The sequence below is a fragment of the Phoenix dactylifera genome, unplaced genomic scaffold (genome assembly GCF_009389715.1).
Source record: "Phoenix dactylifera cultivar Barhee BC4 unplaced genomic scaffold, palm_55x_up_171113_PBpolish2nd_filt_p 000788F, whole genome shotgun sequence".
Taxonomy (NCBI): Eukaryota; Viridiplantae; Streptophyta; class Magnoliopsida; order Arecales; family Arecaceae; genus Phoenix; species Phoenix dactylifera.
In genome coordinates, this window is record NW_024068157.1 from 155,210 (window position 1) to 178,390 (window position 23,181).

The 23,181-nt window shown below is 38.2% G+C and overlaps 2 protein-coding genes and 3 non-coding genes across 6 annotated transcripts; 2 read left to right on the forward strand and 3 right to left on the reverse strand.

Annotated features, from left to right (window-relative positions):
• Nucleotides 1-382: 382 nt before the first annotated feature.
• LOC120107198 lies at nucleotides 383-477 on the reverse strand. Its single transcript, XR_005509102.1, has one exon. It is a non-coding gene; the product is annotated as a small nucleolar RNA R64/Z200 family (small nucleolar RNA).
• Nucleotides 478-583: 106 nt separating this feature from the next.
• On the reverse strand, nucleotides 584-662 carry LOC120107196. The gene has a single exon (XR_005509100.1). It is a non-coding gene; the product is annotated as a small nucleolar RNA SNORD18 (small nucleolar RNA).
• Nucleotides 663-766: 104 nt separating this feature from the next.
• LOC120107197 lies at nucleotides 767-846 on the reverse strand. The gene has a single exon (XR_005509101.1). It is a non-coding gene; the product is annotated as a small nucleolar RNA Z199 (small nucleolar RNA).
• A 5,521-nt stretch (nucleotides 847-6,367) lies between these two features.
• LOC120107192 (sphingoid long-chain bases kinase 2, mitochondrial-like) lies at nucleotides 6,368-15,976 on the forward strand. Of its 2 annotated transcripts, none has more exons than XM_039120366.1 (12): nucleotides 6,368-6,728; nucleotides 6,810-6,886; nucleotides 7,304-7,357; nucleotides 7,472-7,531; nucleotides 11,395-11,472; nucleotides 11,582-11,628; nucleotides 11,728-11,768; nucleotides 12,378-12,462; nucleotides 12,550-12,664; nucleotides 12,775-12,897; nucleotides 12,983-13,083; nucleotides 13,932-15,672. In XM_039120366.1, the coding sequence occupies exons 1-12, from the start codon at nucleotides 6,578-6,580 to the stop codon at nucleotides 14,002-14,004; spliced, it is 1,005 nt and encodes a 334-aa protein (XP_038976294.1). In that variant the 5' UTR covers nucleotides 6,368-6,577; the 3' UTR covers nucleotides 14,005-15,672. The 2 variants fall into 2 exon arrangements, with proteins under 2 accessions (XP_038976294.1, XP_038976292.1); XM_039120364.1 differs by lacking the exon at nucleotides 13,932-15,672 and adding an exon at nucleotides 15,679-15,976 and having other exon boundaries at nucleotides 6,372-6,728.
• A 1,961-nt stretch (nucleotides 15,977-17,937) lies between these two features.
• Nucleotides 17,938-21,870, forward strand: LOC120107193 (2-C-methyl-D-erythritol 2,4-cyclodiphosphate synthase, chloroplastic-like). Its single transcript, XM_039120367.1, has 3 exons — nucleotides 17,938-18,343; nucleotides 18,448-18,578; nucleotides 21,447-21,870. Exons 1-3 carry the CDS (start codon nucleotides 17,995-17,997, stop codon nucleotides 21,678-21,680), a joined length of 714 nt encoding a protein of 237 aa, XP_038976295.1. The 5' UTR covers nucleotides 17,938-17,994; the 3' UTR covers nucleotides 21,681-21,870.
• The last annotated feature ends 1,311 nt before the right edge of the window (nucleotides 21,871-23,181 follow it).

A 23,181-nucleotide genomic window follows, 5' to 3' on the forward strand; every position in this document is an offset into this window, starting at 1 on the left:
AACAAACACCTAGCCCATTATTTTTTTCGGAAATTTCTTATTAGAACAAAAATAAATTTTTCCCATACTTTCACTCTCGCAACAACCAAACAAAAACATTTAATTACATCTTCACCTAACAGACTAGCAGGTTCCGGAGCAGATTACTCTTTTAGCAAAAAAAAAAATCTTTGTTACAGATTTAACACAAATCCAGGAAACCGACATTAAACTGTAAACCGATGATAAAAATTTCGCGAACCAGTGGATCTGACTCACCCCCGTCTAGATCCAAAACGTCATCCCCATGAATTAAAAATAGAGAGCCAAACAAATAGATGCTTTAAGATTAAAGCACCAGCCATGTCAGCAAAGAGCCGGGAAGAGGTATGAGAAACGAAATCTTGCTCAGAAAATGAAATATCTTCTCATAGATGCATAAGCATCTCTGAAGTCTGATATGCGAAGATTGTATTTCATAAATCATCATAGCATCAGAAATTAAAACAATTAGAAATATTACAAAGAAAGAATACGAAAAGGAACTACAGAGAAAGTAGATAATATTAGGAGTTTGAGAACCTTTTTTTTCTTCTCCTTGTGTGGGATCAGAGGTTGGTAAAAAAGTATCAGTCACGGTAAAATCAGAAACACGGACCAATATATTCTCATCATCATCTCCCACGGATGAAATCATTCAATAGATGATTCGAAACATTTAAAAGAACACGATAACAAATATAAAGATAAAAAAGAAGAAGATGAGATCGAATAAAACAGAGGAAGGGATCATCAGAGACTTAAATACTAAGAATCACAGCATAGATTAGCGCTTCATATTGTTGCAGTTTGCTCATCACTTGATCCCTATTTCTAGGATCGCAAATAAACCATTCGATCTCCAGGAAGCGAATAAAAGAAAAACAGAGCAAGGATGGAGAGGAAGGGAGTATAGGAAACAAAACCAGGGCAATGGCCTTCCCCGAAGAGAGCCAGAGAAGCAAAGAGCCTGACCCCTGAAGCCGGGCGAGGGACGAAATCGAGGAGAGTTGAGTGGGAGCAGCCGCCCCTGTAACCTTTTTATAGCCAATCTCGGGAACCCTAAAACCCTAGACGCTGATCGAGTTTCCTGGCTTCACGAGCGGCGAGTCGGCGCATCTATATGGTCTGACACGTGCCGTGCACGAGAGTACCATGGTACCGGGCTTTGGGTTCGAAGCTTCTGGATCCAAACCCGCAACCCGTCTCCAAACCCATTCAAAAGAAACCAGTTTTAGGGGTACGAAAAAAAAAAATCGTTTCTTTTGCTCCATAGCACCCATTGAGCTTCTAATTGCTAGTTTTCTCGTATTATTTTGATGCCCAGCCCTTATCCTTAGTGTTGGCCCTATTTTATTTTTTTATTGGCCATGATAAATAATTGATAGATAACATGCTAATTGGGATGGCAAGTGCGGTATGTGTCCAAATTAAATAAATATGTTGAATATGACTTCAGTTTTTCAACCTTATAAGTAGCTTAAGTATGAATTTAGGTTTTTTTTTTAAATTTTTTTCCCATCCCAACCACAACTTGATCCAATCTGACCCACAACCATCTAAATTATATCGCCTTCTTCTAGCCTAATTGATTCCTTTGTATTAATCTTGTAGTTCGATAGTAAACAATCCTAATTTTTAAAGGATACATTTTCCAGTTTTTTCTTGTTATGGCCACCCATTTTTGGCAAATATGATGCGTGTTTGAATAAATGGGACTCTGTTAATCCCATTGATTCAATGTTTTTACTTATTTAAGTGAAAATGCACTTTTATTTTTCCTTGTGCATTTCTTTTGTTTCTTTACATTAGATATTTCGTAACAAAAACTATTAAAAGTACGCAGAGAGCAAGAAGAAAGAATGAAAAAAAGAAAAATTCAGATGGTCGATAATTGCAAACCATGAAAAAATTTGTAGGCCTTCCTACATAATTTTAGATTTCAATCCATATCTGCAAAAATTAGAGGAGAAGATGATCCAACACGTTGATTTTTCGAGACAAAAACAAACATTAGTTAGTGGGGATAAGTTGAACTATAGACATGCTGCTATTTGCAGCATGATTTGAATTTGTCTTTAGCTATCATCACTAGATAAAATGTGAGTTAAAAAAAAACAACTATTTTTTTAATCACTAAATAAAATACTTATATTTTACACATAGAACACAGAACACGATAAAAAAGATATCGCCGAATGTTTTATTGCTTCATTGGCAATGATTATAATTTATGGCACATAATGAATTTAGAGCTTGATCTAATGGTATAATACACAAAGTCTTTACACATGCATCTCTAACAAAAGGACACAACACTTGTTATCAACCTCCGTAATTTGCTTTTTGATGGATTTGATTATTGAAATAAAATGAAGCGCTGGAGTACCAAGTTGGCAGGGTCTCTTGATAATGAGTAATGCTTTATGTACCTTAATACTTATACTGTGTGCACTAAATCCCATCAAAACTACCTAACTACCATTTAGGGCTCGTTTGGTTCGCGGGAAGCATTTTCCTTCCTAGAAATATGATTCCTCGGAAACAAATTCCTAGGAAGAGAATGCCTAGGAAAGTATTTTTGGCATGTTTGGTTGACCATGGGAAAGTGACAAATTTCCAAGGTGCTTATGTTTGGTTGGCGATCCACTTTCCTAGGAAAGTTATATATAATTCCTATTATGCCCTTAATAAAAATTAGGTTTTTAATGCCTCTTTAATGCTTCTTTAATGCTGAAGGGACTTTTTGGGAAAAAGTAAAAATGGAGTGATTCCCGCCTCATGGGAAAGTAACTTTCCCATGTTTCTCATGGGAAAGACTTTCCCATGAAATGTGGGAATCACATTCCCATGGGAATATAACTTTCCCTTCTCTCTCCTTTGAAAACTCCAACCAAACAAGAGGCATCTCATTACTTTCTCGTTGACCATACTTTCCCCCCTTCTTTTCCCGCGAACCAAACGAGCCCTTATGATGCACTAAATCCTGCCTGGTGCACATCCTGGTATGCATTAGTACTGCTCAATAGTTGTAGTTAAAAGACATGGATCTGAATTTAGAGAGGACTTTAGCCTTCTTGAAAACTTTATTGGACTTTATATTATTTATCTTAAATAGAGATACTGATTACAAGGGTATCTTGGATGGTTAATGAATCAACATCAACGCATTACAAGCCCATATGTCCTAGCAGCAGGAAATTATGCAAGGAGACGAAGACATGCTTTGCCCACCTCCCCCCACGTGCCCACTATGGCAATCTGCTCGGTTGACATCTGATGCCATTTTTCCTTTTTTTTTCAGTCTTCTATTAACACAATAGCTGATATATTTTTTTTCCTCCATGAGTTCACCTTTCTTTTTTTTCTTTTTTTTTTTTTGTTTTTTGTGACGGGTACTTCATATAATGCATGTACGAATACATTCAATAAAATCAAAAAATACAAACTTACGGAGTGCCTGTGGCAACTCTTCCTTTCCTGACCACAGAGTATACCCTGAGTGGTGGGCCGCATAAGCAGCCACCCAGTCGACTGCCTCGTTGGCTTATTGAATACATGCTTGACCTGGAAAGCCACTCCATCCCTCATCATCATCCCTATGTCCCGGATCAGGAGGTGGTCCGTGCTCTCGCCCCTCGGCCCCCCTGAATCTATCCGATAATCGTGGCTGAATCACCTTCCAGAATAATCGAACTGCCCTGCAGCACCTGCCACGCATGTCGGAGACCTGACCACCTCCCGCTGCCACCACCCTGGATCCACCTTTGGTGATTTGTGCGGACACGATTGGCCAGCCCTAGAAATAGACACATCGTGAAAGCCAAAGACCAATTAGCGCCATATTTTTTTTCTTGCTAGTTATAGCTGGAGATCTGTTAGGAAGAAACTGTCTCAAAAAAATTAAAATCTAAATTATTTTGTTTCAACAAATAATAGGCAGAAATAGGCTTGAAGAAAATAAATAGAGAAAGTGAAAAAATGGAACCCGAGGTGCTGAGGCGTAGTATGTTGGTCACTTTCCTTGAAGTAGATTTCGCCGCCTTACAGTACACTAGGCTTGGATGGCGTTTTACTCCTGAGATACAACAGCCTCTGGCAATGTTCCTTCGGCCTCAATGATTTTCACGGATCAAAGAAGCCTTCGAACCAGAATCAGTATGTAACAAGCCCGTTGATTGTAAGAAAAATAGCAGAAAGGGAGAATAAAAGTTCTTTATTTTCGATCCTATCCTTTGTCGAATCCGTAGAGATCTATTTATAGTTTTCTTCGGGATAGACGCAATCAAAAACCAATCTAATGGTCAAAACTGGTGAGAAAGTTTGAAAAACAATATTGGGAGTAGGGCCAGCGGATGCGAGGTCGGTCGCAAAGCGGTGCAAGCAAGGAAGCGACGTGGCTCCTCGCGCCTTGGGTGTGAGGCACAACCCACGCACCTCGACTCATCGCACCTGTGGTCCAACCTCGGCCTCGGCTCCTCGCATCTCTGGTGCGAGGTGCGACCTCGGCTCCCACTCGCTTCGGACGAGCACGGGCGAGATACGACCTCGGCTCTTCGCGCTTCGGACGAGTACTTGCGCGAGGTGGTTCAGATGAGCACAAGCGCAAAGTGCCTCGGCTCCTCGCACCTCAGAGGCTCGTGTCGCGAGGCAGGACCCTCCCACCTCGGACGAGCTCAAGCGCAAGGGGCCCCGGATGAGCAACGAAGTAGCCAAACGTGAATAAATCCTCCATGTGAGAATAAAATCGAGGGAATGAAGAGTCCGACCCATGACCTCCTCCAAAACAAAATAACGCACCAACTGAGCCATATTCCCACCTTAATATATATATAAATATAAATATAAATATATATATATATATATATATATATATATATATATATATAAGTGTTTAAAGTATGAAAAAATCATTATTTAACCAAAAATCTAACAAGATCTACGCATACTCGATTGAACGGCCATAGGAAAAATCATGAGGCGAAAGAAAAGGACGAATATTGAATTGCATGGACCAATAAGGAGTGAGATAGACGGATTGACGGGAAATGGATCTGGAGGATGAGGGTGCATCTCCGGGTGGCGCTTTTTCTTCAGAAGGTGGCTTGGGCTGCCTACCGATCGGAAGTATGCTTGCTAGATGGGGAATGCAAATGACCTCGCTCTATGAGGTATGTCTGGATGCTAAAGAGACCATCAACTATGTACTTCTTCGGTGCCCTACAGCCGTACATACCTAGAGATGTTCACCAATCCATTCGACGTGGGAGTTGGTAGAGGATATGCTTCGGTATCTGAGAGATTCCCTCTGAAGGCCGAGTACTGCAAAGATGGGGATCATAGTTGTTTACTTGGCCTATCATATCTGATTGGACAGGAACGACCGTCTGTTTGAGGGCAAGAGATCGTCCCCATGTATTGTGCTTGACAGAGCCATGCAGGGTGCGACAGAGGTTACTATGTTGGCTACGTCGTCCTCATCTGGGAGGGCCAGGGATATCTGGGGTAGCTGTTCCGTTGTCTCGGCATCCAGGTTTATCTACTTATTTTGAGTACCCTCACCTCCTGGTTATCTTAAGGTGAATTTCGATGGAGGCATGGTGGGTGATGGCGCCTATGAGAAAGTGGGTTTTGTGATCCGGAACTATAGGGGCAGATTCATAGCAGTTGGAGGGCGAAGCACACTAGGTCTGACTGTAGTGGGAGCGGAACTACGAGCAGCATGGGAGAGTATTTGTTATACGAAACGGGTGCTGGGAGCCGACAGCTTATTCCTCAAGGGTGATTCTTCGACGGTGATTGACTGGATTCAGAGAGCGGATAGGTACAGAGATGGTCATCCATTGATACGAGATACCTGCATATTGGCAAGTGAGTTGACCTCCTTCCGAATAGCTCATGTATATCGGAAGGCGAAATGTAGCAGACTATGTCGCCTCTTATGTCGCTCGGCACTTCGAAAAGGTCATTTAGACAAGCTTAGCTAGTATTCCACACCTTTTGTACCGTTTACTTTTACATAATTTAGCAGATTTTTACTTTTTACAATTATATAAATTGAAACGTTATTTTGATTATAAAAAAAAACACTGAACTGCCTTTTAATATGGAGTACAGATTTTTTTTAACCATTGTTTCGCCCCTTATCTCAACCCAAACGGGCGTTCCAACCACAAGGCGTTGGAAAATTGGCAGGGAAACAACAGCACAGACAAAAACAGTATCAAACGGGCCCTAATAAATCAGACAAATGCTAAAAATCAGTGACCGTAGCGCCAAATACGCTTTTATCGCTTATTCCGTTGGCAGCTGTCACTTTAAGATTCACCGGCGCTCCGAGATACAAAGAGTGGAGAATGTCCTCCGTGGCAGGGCCGCACCCAAGGCTCTATCCGAGCGACACCGCCATCCTCTGCGAAGCGATACCGCCTACTCAATCCGCAGCCCCTTTTTTAGGCCTACAGCCCAAAGCCTCATAACTGCTCGCAAGAAAAAGACGACGGCAGCCATCCCTCTTTCCCTCTTCTATATAAACCACCTCCTCTCCTCGGTCTCGAGAATGGTGTGCGGGATAGCGGCGGTGACCATGCCGAAGCCCTCTTTCTCGCTGAGAGCGGAGCAGTCGAGCGCCCTCGATCTCTCTGCCGATGCGACAAGCGGCCTCGCCTCTCACTCGAGGAGAGATTTCGTCTTCGTAGTCAACCCCAAGGGTATTCCTCTCATCAACTATTCTTTCTTCTCTTCTGTTCTATTTTCCTATTTCTTCTCTTTTAATCGTTGGGTGGATTCAGGTGCCAATGGCCGGACCGGGAAGGAGTGGAAGAAATTGCTTCCTTATCTCAGGACTCGGCTTGGCGGACACTGCAATGTCAGCTCTCTTCCTTAACTGTTTATTTATTTGATCTTGAAGATGAACTGTTATCATCCCACAAGCAGATGATTGATCTTTCTTGATTGATTTTGATGCTTTGGCTTCCTTTTTTTATTTTAATTTTTTGACGGTGTGAGATCTTATTACTTCATTTTTGCCTACCAAATGTTCGGCACCTGACCCATTCATTCTGCCTGTGATCGTGTTTGATCATTATGCAATTACCTTAATTCCTTTGTGTATTAAGATTTCTAAAGTTTAACCTGTGTCACTCCAAGATGATTCAGGCCTTGACTTGCATAGATATCCTTGTGATGTTTTAGTTGATTCACTGCTAGTATAATTTCACTTATCAAGTGCCATTTATGTTTATTCTTATCTTTGTACCATTGCTTGTATATGTGCTGTGACCAGATATGCGAGTCGATAACTTCAGGTCCCTCTCATGCCATGGACATAACACGGGAGGTAGAAAATTTCATTGGAAGTATGATACATGATTCTATTTTTTGTTAAAATTTATTTCGTATACATGCTTTTGAGAAGTTCTGAATTATGTCCATCTATGGCTGAGCGATGTAGGCAATAAGGGAAGGGGCGGATGCTGTGATAGCTGTAGGAGGTGACGGTACACTTCATGAGGTTAGAATATGCCCATGATGTAACATACCTCAATCAGATATTATGTTTGTCCTGCTTTCCGTGCATGTATTGTGATCTTAAAACCAGGTTTATGAAACAAATGTTGAAGGATTACATGTGACTTTTGTTATCGTAACTACCAATATGTTATGTATTGGTTCTGCCAAACATTTGTCACTCATTGTCTGTTTAAATCTTCACTGAAGTATATAGTCAGTCATTCATTTTCTATTATTTATTACATCTAAGGCCTAAAGATTATATAAGATGCACTAGCAATTAACTAAAAAGTTGTAATAAGGTAAACAAGAAAGGCTTTGAAATTTATCCTTGAATTCTTGTACATGCGTCTAATGCTCTCTAATGAGTGTTATGAGTTCGCAACAATGACAGCAGTTTCCTATGTCCCACATTTGCTTTGTCACTATAGTTCAAAAATTTAGTTGGCTGCCTAACTAGTGCAATTGCAATACCCAGATAGCTAGCCTGACTAAGCGGACATTAGCATCTTCATAAGTTTATTTTGGGGATGATACATTTGATCGTTAAGTTGCATGAAATGAGAGGGTGTATAGTTGGGAAGTGGGATTTCCTATACTCATGGGAACCAAGAAGATGCATGCTTATTCATTGTAACATTTAAATATTAATAGAACTTCACCTTTTGTTTTTTCTTCTTTAAATGTATTGTGATGGTTAAGACTGAAGGATCACATGAATTGACAGGTTTTTTCTCATTTTTATGAAATTGATTCTATTGAATAAGGGATAATTTGTCAAAGTTTAATAGCACTTTACAAGCTTAACTTGGGATCAACCCTAATACTAAGTTCCTAACCAGGAGAGCTTTGTGCAAAGCTTGAAGGAAAATTGGTGATAGGCTGACTTACCTTGTTAGTCTTAATAGTTTGAGCTCATGCTACTAGGAAGTGGCTGTCTCAGGTTGGCATAGGCTTGAAAGAATGTAGGAATATAAATAATGCATAAAATATGCAAATTTATTGCAGGAAGTAATGTTGGTATTGACACATTATTTTGGACATAAATGATAGTAGAATTATAAAGGTTGGAAGCATCTTTGGTTAGTAAGGACTAACTTTTCATCTCGTAGCTCCATTATGGTTTAGATATGGCATTGTGCTGAATTTAAAGGTTGAGTTTACTTAGAAACTCATGTTCTGTACTTGTTCCAAAGCTTTTGATCATGAAGCTACTACATGCCCTACATGATTGATATGGTAGGGAGAAGAAAAAGAGACCAACTATGGCTGATGCCATTAGCTTTAGGCTGATTGCATAGCATGAATTTAAGTGCTAGTTGGCATGGCATGCATGATAGGCACTATAAGATGCCTTACTGGCAAGTGGTACTGGCATGATACTGGCTGCATGCCAGTCTTTGTCATGAAACTGTTCTGGTGCATGCCAAGTATTGGCACGGCTTGGTATGGAACTGCGGATCCATACATTTGAGAGACATATTTCTTATGATTTTTCCAAAAAAAATAGTAGTTTTATTGCTATGGGATGCCAATTTTATCAGTTAGCAAGGAAAAAACATATGTTTATGTTAATGCTTTAGGTGGGCTAGATAAGAAAGGTCTTTTATTTCTGATTGACAAAGATAATAGTGGCGTTGACTAGCTTTTATTGATATGGAATGGTTAGAAAGGTTGGAACTAGGAAATATATGACCATAATGCATCATTACCCTAAAGAGTTGCTTCGAATGAAAGCTATAGCATATCCATCAAGCCTTATGTTGAATTGTTTGAGGTTGGCTTTGTACTTGCTTACCAATCATTCCTATTCAGGGATATGCCTAGGGCTGCTATCAAGCCAAGCCAAGCTTCTAGCATATAGTTATTATTGTGAGCACACTATGGTTCATGGTTAACTCATTTGTTGCAAAGCTTTAGAATTTGGCTTGATCCTAGCTTGTTTTCTAACTGAATGAACTTGAATCAGCTGCTAAATGAGCCAATCTCAAGTTATTCATGGACGGCTCTCTTCATGCATGGCTTTAGATACAACTGCTGTCATTTTGTGCTTTAGCAGATCCTTTTTCGCAACTTCAATTCATGTGATCTAAAACATTCCCCTCCTCTTACTTTTTAATATAAGTTTACTTCTTTGGAACTTCCTTATGACCATGTTACCTATTCACTTTGGGTTGATGCAATCTAGGAATCATAAAGAGTATTAAACTTCAATCTCCAAACAGCTGACAGACTTTGACAGAATACATTCATTTTAAACATAAGAATTTCATATTACTTTAAATTGATTGGTTTTTAGTGATTCGTATTGGAAAACCTGCCTTTCATTCTATGGTATGTTGGAAAAAAGTGTAACTCCTCACTGAAGTGTCTAAAAACACCCTTTAGGCCGATGTGTTTTTAGTACTTAAAAGTAATGAGACTTGAATCTCATGACCTGCGCTGTAAAGAATCTTTTTAAAGATACTTAAGAAGGGTGTGGGTGTGTTACTCACAGTGTGTAAGTAAAATACTTTACACCATCACCAAATTCAATGTTAGGGGTTGGAAAAGAAAACTCTAAACCAGTGGATGTGATCTAAGAGGTCTAAAATGTCTACATACAAAAATCATATAATCTGGAAATCTCTAACCTATCAAAGTCATCCCAAATATATAGTTGTAATGAAACGATATAGAGCATTAATTTTGGGATGACCTGATGCATAGGCTACTAGTCTCCAAAGCATATGATTTTTTGTAAGTAGATATTCTAGGCCTTCTAAATTACATCCAACGGTTTAAAGTTCCTTTTTTTTCAACTACTATAATTTAATCTAGTGGTGGGTGTAAAGTTTTTTCTTCACACCCTGCATGTATTATAACTTTACCCTGCTAAGAATGCCAAAATAAACATTGACACTTATGGCTAATGTAACAACCATATTAAAGTAAAAAAAGTCACTTGGCTATGTCATATCTTGTTCAAATGCCCAACTTGTTAGCAAAACTCCGAAAAGCTAGTTTAATGATCTTCTCTAGACAATCTCTACGTTTCAAAACTGCACTGCTTTGTAGTGCATACAACTATACAGTCGCAGACTATACAATCAAAGACGTAGCTATATGGTTATCCAACTGATTGGATGTCTGACATTTTTTTGGTAGATATTGGATGTCCGACATTACCCACTGTAGCCTGGCTGTGATTATCATGTTGGTAGTTTATCATAGTTTGTGGCTGCATGATAAGTGCTATGGAATTTGGTGAAATCCTGTTATTGCAAGTAAAGAGGAGTACAATCCACTAGATGCCTAGAGAAATTCTGCCAGAAGGGGAAACAAAACACACATAAATGGTCTAAATCTTCATTGTTTTTCAGGATCTTCATTGCTGGTTCCTTTAAACTGACCAAAAAGGAACTGGATGCAACAGTTTTCCAGTAATTTAGTTTAGTCAGAAAAAAAATTAAGAATCATAATGAAGTAATATTATGATAGCCTATTCCTGAGCACATCCAAACAATACCAACCTCCTATGTTGAGGACAAGTCTTGGTGGTCAAGATCATTCTTTTAAACATATCTGAGCTCTCGAATAAAGTTGAATAGTTGGTATTCTATCAAGGACATGGTCACACTATGCTTGTTAGGTATCAAAACCTGGTTTCCTTCTTTCCTGATAGGAAGTTGTCTTTGACCTTGAAGAGGTTCATTTCTCGACACACATGCAGACAGACACATAAAAGATTTCTCAGTTGTATAATTCTTGAACTTCACATACTTTTCAGCTCTATGGTCACACTCATGACACTCAAAGTTACCAGCTTTAGTGAGATAATTTGGATAATTTGATCATTTTTGGATGCCTTCTCTTGGAATTCAGGTGGTAAATGGCTTCTTTTGGGCAGGAAATCTGGTCCCATCTCTTGACCGCAGGCCTGAACATTCAACTGCTTTAGGCGTGAGTTGTATTATGTTCCACTTAATCATCTCATCTGCATCACAACCTTGACTATTTCACTGTAAGTAGTCAGTAGGATATTTCTTTTGATTAAACTCTTCTTTTGCAGCTCATTCCTCTTGGGACTGGTTCAGATTTTGCTAGGACATTTGGCTGGTCTGCTTTCCTTCCATATCTGCCATATCTATGACAGTTGTATATTGGTTTTTTGCTGTTATTAACTGTTGACAATTCCTGTGTGGTTTGTTTAATCAGGAAAAATGATCCGTATGAAGCGGTAGAACGGATCGTGAGAGGTTCCTCCACTTATGCTACTTCTTTTAGGTTTAATGTTTGATTAATTTTCTATAGCCACTGCTCTCTCATTTTTTAATGAAATGTTTTTTTTCTTATTTTATGTATATATATGCAATTACCAAAGATAAAACTTGACTTTATCAAGGCCATGGACATTACTTAGCAGCTTTATCCCCATATAGATATATATACATATATTTTATGTCAAGTTGACTTAGTGAAAAGAGATTTAAGATTTCAAAAAGCAAAAGACAACCTAGACATGTACTTTCTTTCTTTGCTCACTAGTAGCAACTAAATGGTTCATATTATGGTTTCTTAGTCAAACATTGACTTGTATGCGTTAGAAGACTAACTTAGCTATTGCACGTCCCCCGTAATAAAACCTACATACGCTTTGATTATCTTTCTGGTGTAACTTTTATATTCTTATTCTTAAGAGAGACTAGGTATTAATCTAAAGTTATGCAATTTAAAAATCATCAGGCTTCAATATAATGTAACAATAGTATCGATGTTGTATATCAAAGTTGGTGTAGTAGACTAAAACAAACTGAACTCGAGTTTCTTTTCATCTTGCATACTCACGGCAGACATCAATTATGCAGGATTTAAATCAAAACTAGATGTTGGCATTATTACTGGACAAAGTGGAGAGCAACATTTCTTCATTAATGTTGCTGATATTCACTTGTAAGAACATAAGGTTAATTCACAAAGTATTTGATTAGATAAATTTTTTGATAAAAAAATAATTATATTTCTTGAGCTTCTCTGCAGGAGTGCAAAAGCAGGTTATTATGCTTCTAAGTTTAAAAGATTTGGAAATCTGTGTTATGTTTTTGGGGCTTTGAGAGCATTCATTGGACACACTAACTGGGACCTAAAAGTCAAGGTCAGTATTAATCTGAAATACATTGTCAAATTCATTATGCTATTTGTGCATGATGACTTGCTATCTACATGGATCAGCAATTTTACAGACTACAACATGCTATACTATAGGTAAATGGAGGAGAGTGGGAAGTATTTCATAAAGTCACCGCCCTTTGCATAGGAAATGCCAAATTCTTTGGTGGTGGCATGAAGATAACACCAACAGCTGATCCTTCCAGTGGAAACTTAGAGGTGCTTCAATTTTGCGATGGTGGCGTATTCATCTTGGACTTGATTATAAGGCATAGGTTAACTGGATTAATGTTTCATGTTTTAGGTGGTGATTCTTCAAGACTTCAAATGGTATGATTTTGTTCTTAAACTGCATAAATTGTACAAGGGAACACATCTATCAGAGAGAAATGTTTCTTCAAGAAGGTAAGTTTTTCACATGAACTCTTGTCTTGTATTGCATGATTTGCAGTGAAGTACTTTTTCTCTACTTGATAATATTTCTTCTGAGACTTTATTTGTTGTTATGGTTGACAATCATATCTATATATCTGTAGTTCCCAACTTCAGCTTGTCTTTTATCACCTTGACAACATTAACATGTTTTGATCTCAGAGTTCATAAGAATATGAGAGAAAGAGTTCTTTCTATTGAAAATGCACCTACAGCAACCTATGCATGGGAATATAGTTTATTCTCATTAAATTTTATTTATTCATTGGCAACTCCTGTAAAGTAGTGAGTATACATAAAATTCTCCTGATTTAAAAAGATATTCTTCATTTTTAGTGATTTATCAACTTTGACAAATATGGGTTTCTTTTAAATAATGTTCTGAGGTCTATTTTTATTTATTCTAAATAATGACAAATATTTGTTTCTTCTATTTTATTTCTACTGACAAATATTGACTTGCTAGTTATATAGGCCTCGTTTGGTATTCTTCTTCTGTTTTTCAGTATTGAGAGGAAACATGAGGCAGAAAAAATGTTTGGTATTCATTTTTATTATCCATAGATTTCTAGATTTTTTAGAATGGAAATTTTTAAAGTAAACAAGAAAACATCAAGCTGTTGCCACTATCTTGGCCACTGCCACATCCCTATACGCCTATCATGCCTCCAGTATTGCCACAACCACCATCACCACCATTACCACCACCACCATAGTCTTGTTATTAACACCACCACTTGTTCACCATCTCCACTATGACAGTCACCAGCAATCACTGATATCCACCACTAACACATGCTTCTGTGATCACCATCATTCAGCCACCACCAGCATTGCCACTATCACACTAGCTCTTTGCGGTCATCACTGCCACTGCCACCACTCCTGCAATAGCCATCAGGTACTTCCTCAACTAATGTTGCCACAAAGAAAACAAAATGATGCAACATTAGTATTCTGAGATGTATCCAAGTCTTTAAATCAGTAAATGAGAAAAAAGAGTTGTGGCTTATGTTATATTTTAAATAAAGTATAAATTCAATTTTTAAAAATATTTTATAATGGACAACAATTAGAAGTATTGCTTGTTAAGGTGTTTTAGTATATGGTATTTCACAAAATTATTTTTATTGGATGCATCTTGAGCTCTAAAAGTAGTAAAATCTTACTTCCAATGCAATTGTGGGGGGTTGAACTCATTGCTTGAAAGACCAACCTATATATCACTAAAAGCTACTAAAACCTACAATGCAGGAATTTGGTCAGTATCCAAAATTCTGAGACATTTGACTCATGGATATGTATTTGACCTGGACTGATCTAGTGGATCTAGAATCCAGGTAACATTGATAAGAACCTGTGCCTGCCATCACCACCAAAACCATGGTGGCAGTTGCCACCGTTGCTGCCAGCACCACTACCGCCGCCTGCACCTTAGCAACCTTCAATGTTGCAACTAAGACCACCATTCCTTCCAACTCTATCTCGCTGCTGCCATCCTGACCACTGTTGCCAGCACCACCACTACCACCAAACATGTTCATTTGTTTCTCACCCTTGAAAATGAGAGACAACTATGGCCACCAAACATGTTTTTATGTTCAGAATATTGGAAACCAACCAAAAAAAAAAAGAGAACAAAGACAAAATACAATAGCAGGCAATGATGCCAAGTGCAATTTTAGCTTTTTAATCTCAGCATGTATCGCAAAAGGTGTGACACTTGCCTCTATGTATGAGCTTGATGATGTCTGATACTCTGATTCGACCCCTTTACAATTTTCAGCATAATAAAATGAAGTTTGATGAAATGAAGGTCTATGCTTGTTGCACCTATTATTATATGTTGCACGGCCAAAATTTCAGGAAGTATAGCATCAAAGGTGGCCCTAGATATGAATACTTGGTAAATGAGGATCCATAAAGCAGACACCAAATAGTTAGAAAAATGCTAGATGATTATGATTGTAATTATGATATAACAGTGATATAATTGAAAATGTGCTTGCTCTAAAACTATCAGACTAATTGGATTCTAATATCATATGGTGAATTTAGTGGAAATGGTGATGTCGGACAAATGATAAAAAAACTATGAAGCTATATTTAAAGGGCGTGTACATCAGATGAACTCTTAGAGTACAATAGACAAGGGATGAAGTGTTTTTCTCTTAGACAAGGGATATAAAGTTTTTTTTCTTTCATTGTTTTTTTCAATAGTTGGACGAACGTATCCTGTGATTCAAATAACTGTAGTTGGATGCAGTTATGATTCATTATGTATATTCAGGCAATTTCTTTCAATCGTTTTGATGCTTTTGCTTTTGGAGGGAGTGAGGGAGGGATGGTAGAATGTATTTCCTAAGATTCAAAAAACTATAGTCTAGCTATGATGCAACATTTATACTGATGTAGTTTCTTTACTTTTTGGTTGATAGCTTTTGCTTATGTGCCTCCATTTGATTTGTCCGTTTCTACTTAATGTTACATTTGGGTGCCTTTGAATTAGACTGCTTATCCAACATTTCAACCTGATGATACATCCATCTGATGCCATTGTGGGTGCAGTGTGAAGTCCATTGAAGTTGCTGAGGAAATGTGCAGAGATGACATCTATGTTCAGTCTGATGGGGAACATTTAGGATTTCTTCCAACAAAATGTTCAATCCTACCTGCTGCAATCAATTTCTTCAGCTAATAGAACCATCTGTTGCAGTTTCTCTCTCTCTCTCTCTCTCTCTCTCTCTCTCTCTCTCTTATTTAGAATTGTAAGACTGGTCAGCTTATGCCAAATTGATGGATGTTGAGAATTTATATGCTTTGGAAATAGCTATGATGTTTTGATATGGATATCATATTTGTTACAGAATTACCAAACCTATGTGCCTCTGTCGAATGCTTCTCTGGTGGTTGGACTGTTTAGCAAGGTAAGAACAAAGGCAAGCACTAGGTATGGAGATACTATGTAATTATAAGCTCGTTGATAGCATGCTGGCACATTGAATGGAGAACATTTTGTAAAGCAAATTCTTGCTTACGTTGAGATACGTAGCATTTAAGGCCCCCAGATGTATTAGGGGCCTCAATGAATTTAGATGCTTATCTTTGAACTCCCTATAAGAAATGTATATGTGGGCCGGAGTCTTAGGCAACCACTTCAGTCGCCTAAGGTTGAGCCGGCCTTGTCCAACGAGAGGCGCCGTAACGGTAGCGGAAATTGAGGTCGGAAATGCGTGAGAGGCAGAGAGCTGTTAGCCATCGCCGAGAGGTCGAGGATGAGGTTGTTTTGGGTAGATGGTGAGGGTAAATTAAATGAGTCACCGGAGACCAATGGGAAAGAACATGGTGGCTTCTTGCGACCTTGGCTCGCGGCATTTGGCAGCCATCGGTTCAGAGGACGTCCAAACTTCAGCACCCTTCTTAAAAAATATGAAGTTCAGCCACCCTTCCAAACTTACATGCGTAGAAAGTGTCCTCTTTTTTGTTTTGGTTGTTGATTGCATGAGATATCTGGACGGAAATCCTAACTTCAGCATAATTTTGAGAGGCTAGAAGTAACTGTGTAAACGGGGAAAGTTAATTCTGCTGCGAAGTCTTCGTGAGTTCTGGATAGAAAATATTTAATTATTAATTTTAGAAACTAAGATCAATTCTTGTTTTTTAAAGATTATATATATTTAGAAAGTTTTGAACAACCTTCCCCTTTCTTGCATCTAATGATATATGGATAATACACAATAATATATATATATATATATATATATTGAATATTCAATCCATATAATTCATATATTTTATATATTTAATATATGAGGTCATTATCTGTCTTTCTTGTTTTTATCCAGAGAAAAATCATTTGCAAAACCTCCCAATATGTATCCTTTTTTTAAAAAAAATCACAAAAATTATGCCAATTTTATTTATTTTTATTGAAAATAATGAGGCAGTTACTATCTGGCGCTGATAGTTGGAATATTATTTATTTACAAAAGTTTTTATTTATAATATATTATACATACATACATACATACATACATACATACATACATATATATATATATATATATTATATATATATATATATATATATATATATATATATATATATATATATATATATATATATAAAATTTGTCATATGGATATTAGTATTAATGACGAAAGCTTTAACTTGGCAAATGTTAAAATTGCTGCTATATTCAGTCAAATTTCTATCCAAGCGACTGAAAAATTATTATGGGTTTTGATTGATTGGCTTAGATTCGAGAAATTATGCTCTTTCAATATTTGAGTCTTAGTTCATTGTATCAAATTCATTTTTTCTCCCTCAAGATTAATTGTATCTTTTTTTTTTCATGCTATCTACTGGTTTAAAATTTAAAGAGTTGTACCCTTTCTATTGTATTATATTTTAATAACAGTTTAAAAAAAGAACAGTATTCCATGCAAAGTACAAGTTATATATATATATATATATATATATATATATATATATATATATATATATATATATATATATATATATATATGAAATATAGCAAGAATTTTTATAGCTATATTGGTCAAACATTCAAACATACCTTGCTAACAAGTAACAATTAGTGACATCCATGTTTGTTTTCCAGCGGCGAACGTGGAAAATGTGCAGCTAAAATAATCAGGAAGCTGAAATGTCTGCACGTCCAATTTGACCAATACTTCAAGGCGCGGTGACCACGTCCCGTAAAAGGCGTGAACCGGGCGAACCCCCGAACCGGCGACAGCAATATCGAACCGAGAAAAGAAAAACTTGAAGGAATTCTCGCCTCCACAATTAAAATATACCACCTGCCCCCTTATTTGCGACTTTTCTCTCCCTCCCTCTCAGGCTCCTACCGCTCGACCATGGCTTCCTCTTCCGTCTTCTTGGCCTCCCCAATCCTCCCCTCCAAACCCGCCCAAAGACGACCCCTCTCTCTTCCCTCCGCCACCTCTCTTCCCAGTTCCATCTCGGCCTTTCCTCGATCCCTCCGGCGTCCGCCGCCGAACTCCCGGCCGCTGACCGCCGTCGCCGCCGTCTCGGTGGAGCAGCAGGACTCCGTCAAACCCGCGGCTCAGCCCTCCTCTCCTCCTCCTGCCCTCCCTTTCCGGATAGGGCACGGATTCGATCTCCACCGCCTCGAGCCAGGTCTCCCTCTGATCATTGGCGGCATCGATATACCTCACGACCGGGGGTGCGAGGCCCACTCCGATGGTAATTAGCACAAATTATTGGTTACAGTTGGGGGTGAGATTCGTTTAGGGTTTTTAGATTGATTTTGATTATGGCTTTTTTATTATTGATTGCTTCTGTTGCAGGGGATGTGTTGCTTCACTGTGTGGTGGACGCGATTTTGGGGGCGCTGGGGCTTCCCGATATAGGCCAGATTTTTCCTGACTCGGACCCAAAGTGGAGGGGTGCGGCTTCTTCCGTCTTCGTGAGAGAAGCTGTGAGTTTCCATTCCTTTTATTGGTTTTACCATAGAATTTTGTTGCAATCTTGATGTGATGATTCTGTGCTAGAGTTGTGGCTTGCTTCTAGTACTGCATGCGGAATGCGTTGTCCTAAATCTGAATTGAATTTGTCTGTTAATGATCAGATAAAGGCTCATGACACCTTGTGCAACCTGCAGTAACGGACCATGGTTTTTCCATATATAGTTGAATAGATCCGGTCCCCTGCTTGACCCAAAGAAATTTACTACCTGACTAGCATTATCCTGTTTTGTGTTTTGTATTGTATTGTCAATTCTTCTACATTTCAAAGGCATGATTCATTACACTCCAGTATTGAGTGTTGAGCTGTTTCAAGGTGTCCAATGCTTCAACCTCCATGAAATGTTTGCATAGAAGAACTTACTATTTTGTGAAGAAATCCATGTATGCATGCATACATGTGGGTACACAGATAAAGACATATACGTTCATGTACACACACACAAGCATGACGCTAGAATTGATCCGGTCATAGAGATCCATGTTGAGGAGTAAAATCATGTAGAAGAGTCTTGTATTGATCCAGTCATAGTGATGTTTTTTTCCTTTTAGTAGGAGATGATGGTGTTTTTGTCTTGTAGTGGGAGAGAGAGTTCGGTTTTATTAAGAGGGGGAGAGATTTGCATGAGGAATAGTAAGAGAATTCTTTTTGGTGAGTTGAGGCATCTTTAAGAGTGGGAGCTGAACTCATTGTTTCGGCCTTTATTTTCTTTTGAATAAATTGTTTCTATTCCAAATTTTTCTTCCACCACCATTGCTTGATTTAATTGGTGATTATTTTGGATCATGAACTGGTATGTTCGATCTACACCGAGGAGCATGCCGTTCTACATGTAGTGGGCAACCTTAAAAAAGTTTTAGCTTGCTACCGACAATCACCACTGAATGCAAGTGCATGAGTTGGGGGATCTAGGTGTAGACCTTAGTGGATCTAGATGAGCACTTGTTAATTCTCCTAAGAACTGCAATCTCTGGGGCATGTTCTGGTGCAATTTATGGGAGTGCACTGGCATTCAATCCAATGGCATTCATAGCTAGTAATGAGGTAAACAATTTTGGTTTAAGCTAGGGTCAAGTTCATGATTCATAAGAACTTAAATAATGCAAATATAGTGGGTGAGTGGCTTATCTACTGCATAGAGCCTTCTCCACTTTCCCCTTAAAAAAATCTTTCAGAAACCTGAAAAGGTCTTTTACATGGAGGCCAATTATATTTCTCTTGAATTGCTTATAACCAACTCCTAACTTCTTTTGATTTACTGAAAGTGGCAAAAATCCATCTCTAAGTTGAAGAAGTGCTTCTAGCATTAAAGAAATGAAGATATGATACACATATGATAATCAACTAAATAATGCTCAATAAAAGGTATCAAACCACTTTAAGGGATAGTTTTGGTTCAGTTTCAAGGGAAGCTTCAAACTGTATATGAAATTTATTTAATTCTATATTTCACTCTTCCTACCACCAATATGTTCTCATCTGCTACTATTGTTTGAGCTTATATGCAAGTGTTCTAATGTTTCAAGCATAACTATTGGTGTTCATATTAATAACTTTTCATTCGTTGAAAATATCCAAGAAGATTTGTTATTTTTAATATTTTTTAACGGTCAGAAATATATGAACAGTTCCATATCTGCGTGTTTGGGCATTTTTAATAGTCAGAAACATATGAACAGTTCCATATCTGCATGTTTGGGCTTCTCTAGGGTGAAATTGATCTTTTTCTGAGCTCCTATTCTTCAGATTGGAGCTCTTAAGGTCCAATTCAACCAGATGATTTTGGCTTTATTTGCACCACTTTTCTTCCAAGAGACGGGTGAAAAGGCAAAAGAAAAAGCTGCATACAGTGTATATTATTTTTTACATCAACTAATAAGTTTTAGACAACATTATTTTAATTACACCTGGAATGACCAAAACTGATCATGAAATGGTAAACTATTCCATGCGTTATTTTAAGGCAACAAGAAACAGTAAGACATTTGAGGGCAGGCCTTGGCGCAATGTCAGGTTGCTCCAACGTGACTTGGGCTTCAGAAGTTCAAACACGGAAATAGCCTCTTCACAAGTGAGGCTAAGACTGCGTACATCTGACCTCCCTAGACCCAGTAGTGGTGGGAGCCTCGTGCACAAGGACACTCTTAAGATGCCATAAGACGGTTGTTCTAGAGCTTGATTATGGTTGTACATGCTTGTTGGTGAAATGTTTCTTAGTAGTCATTAATTCCTAGGATGGGCTTTTGCCTGCTATGTGTTATGGCTGGCATAAATGTGCTGCTTTGCATTGCCAATTCAGATTGGGGAGGTGGGAATGTATAATTTTGTGTGTATTGAAGGGAAACTGTGTAAATTCTTCCGGGGGTCTTTTGAGTTGAATATGAAAAGGTGCATGTGAGTTGGGAGCATTAGGAAACTGCTAATAACTGAAGCAGTCAATCGACTGCTTCAGCAGGACTCCCACGGTACTCGTGTTCTCTTATCTGGAAAGAATTAAAGCTGTCATTTCTCACTGTGTACTTTCCCGCTAGGTGGAAGACTACCGATTGATGATCAATGTTGTTTGTGTAATCTCGCAAATCATGTATTTATTTTCTCGTATGCTTCAGTTTAGACTTTTCTGCCATCGCCAAAAGGATGCTCACATGTATTGTTGTAATCATCTTTGTTTCCACCTTCAGTATTTGACCCCTTACCTTCATGGCTTCATCTAAAACTGAAGTAATTACTGAATCTTCTTATCAAATTTTATTTCTTCTTAGTCAAACAATCAAAATAACTTGGTGAAATATTGTTTCTCACTAATACGACTCCCTGCCAGGTAAAGCTAATGCATGAGGCAGGTTACGAGCTCGGAAACTTGGATGCCACTTTAATTCTGCAAAAGCCAAAGCTGAGCCCACATAAGGAGGCCATCAGGACCAACTTATGTGATCTGCTTGGAGCCAACCCATCAGTCATAAACCTCAAAGCAAAAACACACGAGAAAGTTGATAGTCTTGGAGAAAATAGAAGTATAGCAGCGCATACTGTGGTTCTTCTGATGAGGAAGTGATGCCATTGCATAACAAGGGAAGATGCTGCATGTTTTTTATCAGTCATATACTAGGTATTGGACGCTACTGCCCTTGCTCTGATGGTAAAGAAGCATCATGAATCACTCTGTTTGCTCAGAAAATTTTCATGTTTACTGTATTAAAACTCTTGAATCAAATAGCTTGAATGATTTTGCTTCTTAACTTTTACCCTGTTCCTGAATAATCTGAGGCATGGTACTGTCAGCCTAACTTAAAAGTAATCAGCCATACTGATTTCTTAGTCTCTTCTGACAGGCTGTCCCTGACAGTAAGTTAGAGCTATAACAAAAGTACCTGATTGAACTTATTTTTGCCCCCAGAAAGTAATTCCTTAATCTCAATTTGCTTGCCTGTGCATTTGTTGATAAGAACTCAAATATTCTTTCCTCCTATTTTAGCATGAGAATATTAGCTCCTCCAAACATCAGATCCAGAGATGCCTATCAGAAGCAACTGCTTATGTGATGATCAGGGAATTCAGCACTTATGAATATGCACTCACGAGGGAACTTCAAGCTATTTATATGAATTCTGAGGAACCGTAACTCAAATCTGATTGTTGGACTTGAATTCAGGAATTAAAGGGACGGGAGCCTAACAATCAGGCATCTACAGTGGTAAATCCTCTGGCATAACATTTATGACCTTCTCTCTAGTCAAAGTATGGTTCGGCATGTTACAGATATGAGTGATTTCTAGAACATTTTAATCAGGAACGTCATTTAGACACTGGATTCTTGTTTGAATAAGTCCTCAGCTATGAACTCTGTACTCCTGCAATCACAAGCCAGTTAGTGTTATTCTTGTTGAGAAGTGGGACTGCAATCTTAATCCTAAACCTCTACTCTAGCCATTTTTCTTTTTTCGTTTTTAGTTTTTTAGTGCCCCTTTTTCTCTGAATCCCATTCCAGGCATGAACTGCTGAATACTGGGGTGATAATATGTGTCTAACCTTCAAGCAGATAATGTGCCAGAATATTAATTTGCTTGAGCTTGAAGGTATCCTGGATGGCTTAAATATGATATCAACTTTTTCTCAAATTATGAGAGAAAAAGTACAGGAATCAACCCTTTTATTGAAAGTGATTCCAAAGCCATAATTTGATAAATCTAGAAACTGGCTTTGCTTTGCAAGTCTGGATTACTCAGATTCCCATAAAAAACATCATTCCAAGCTGAAGGAGAAGATCAAAGCACTAGATCTTACATATTGTGCTTACCTGCAAAATCATGCCAAGATGCACGTCTGACCAAAATAGCATGCATTTTGTACTTAAAGATGGATTTTTTTTTTAAAAAAAAAAGAAATTCTAAATTTGACATTGCTTGCAAGCTGTTCTGATGCACTACAAGCTGTGGTAGGTATCTTTAAAACTTTTATGTCCTGTTTTCAAGTGATCCATTCTAGGATACATCTGCAGATTTTTCTGCCCTTCGCTGCTCCATATTTGTGTAGTTGAGTTCCATAGACAAAGTTTC

Excerpts from the sequence above, each read along its gene's own strand:
- LOC120107193 (XM_039120367.1), top strand. The coding sequence starts at position 17,995 with ATGGCTTCCTCTTCCGTCTTCTTGGCCTCCCCAATCCTCCCCTCCAAA. Across the intron at positions 18,344-18,447 it reads GTGCGAGGCCCACTCCGATG|GGGATGTGTTGCTTCACTGT; the intron begins GTAATTAGCACA and ends CTTCTGTTGCAG. Across the intron at positions 18,579-21,446 it reads CCGTCTTCGTGAGAGAAGCT|GTAAAGCTAATGCATGAGGC; the intron begins GTGAGTTTCCAT and ends ACTCCCTGCCAG.
- LOC120107192 (XM_039120364.1), top strand. The coding sequence starts at position 6,578 with ATGGTGTGCGGGATAGCGGCGGTGACCATGCCGAAGCCCTCTTTCTCG. Across the intron at positions 7,358-7,471 it reads CCATGGACATAACACGGGAG|GCAATAAGGGAAGGGGCGGA; the intron begins GTAGAAAATTTC and ends TGAGCGATGTAG. Across the intron at positions 11,473-11,581 it reads AACATTCAACTGCTTTAGGC|CTCATTCCTCTTGGGACTGG; the intron begins GTGAGTTGTATT and ends CTTCTTTTGCAG.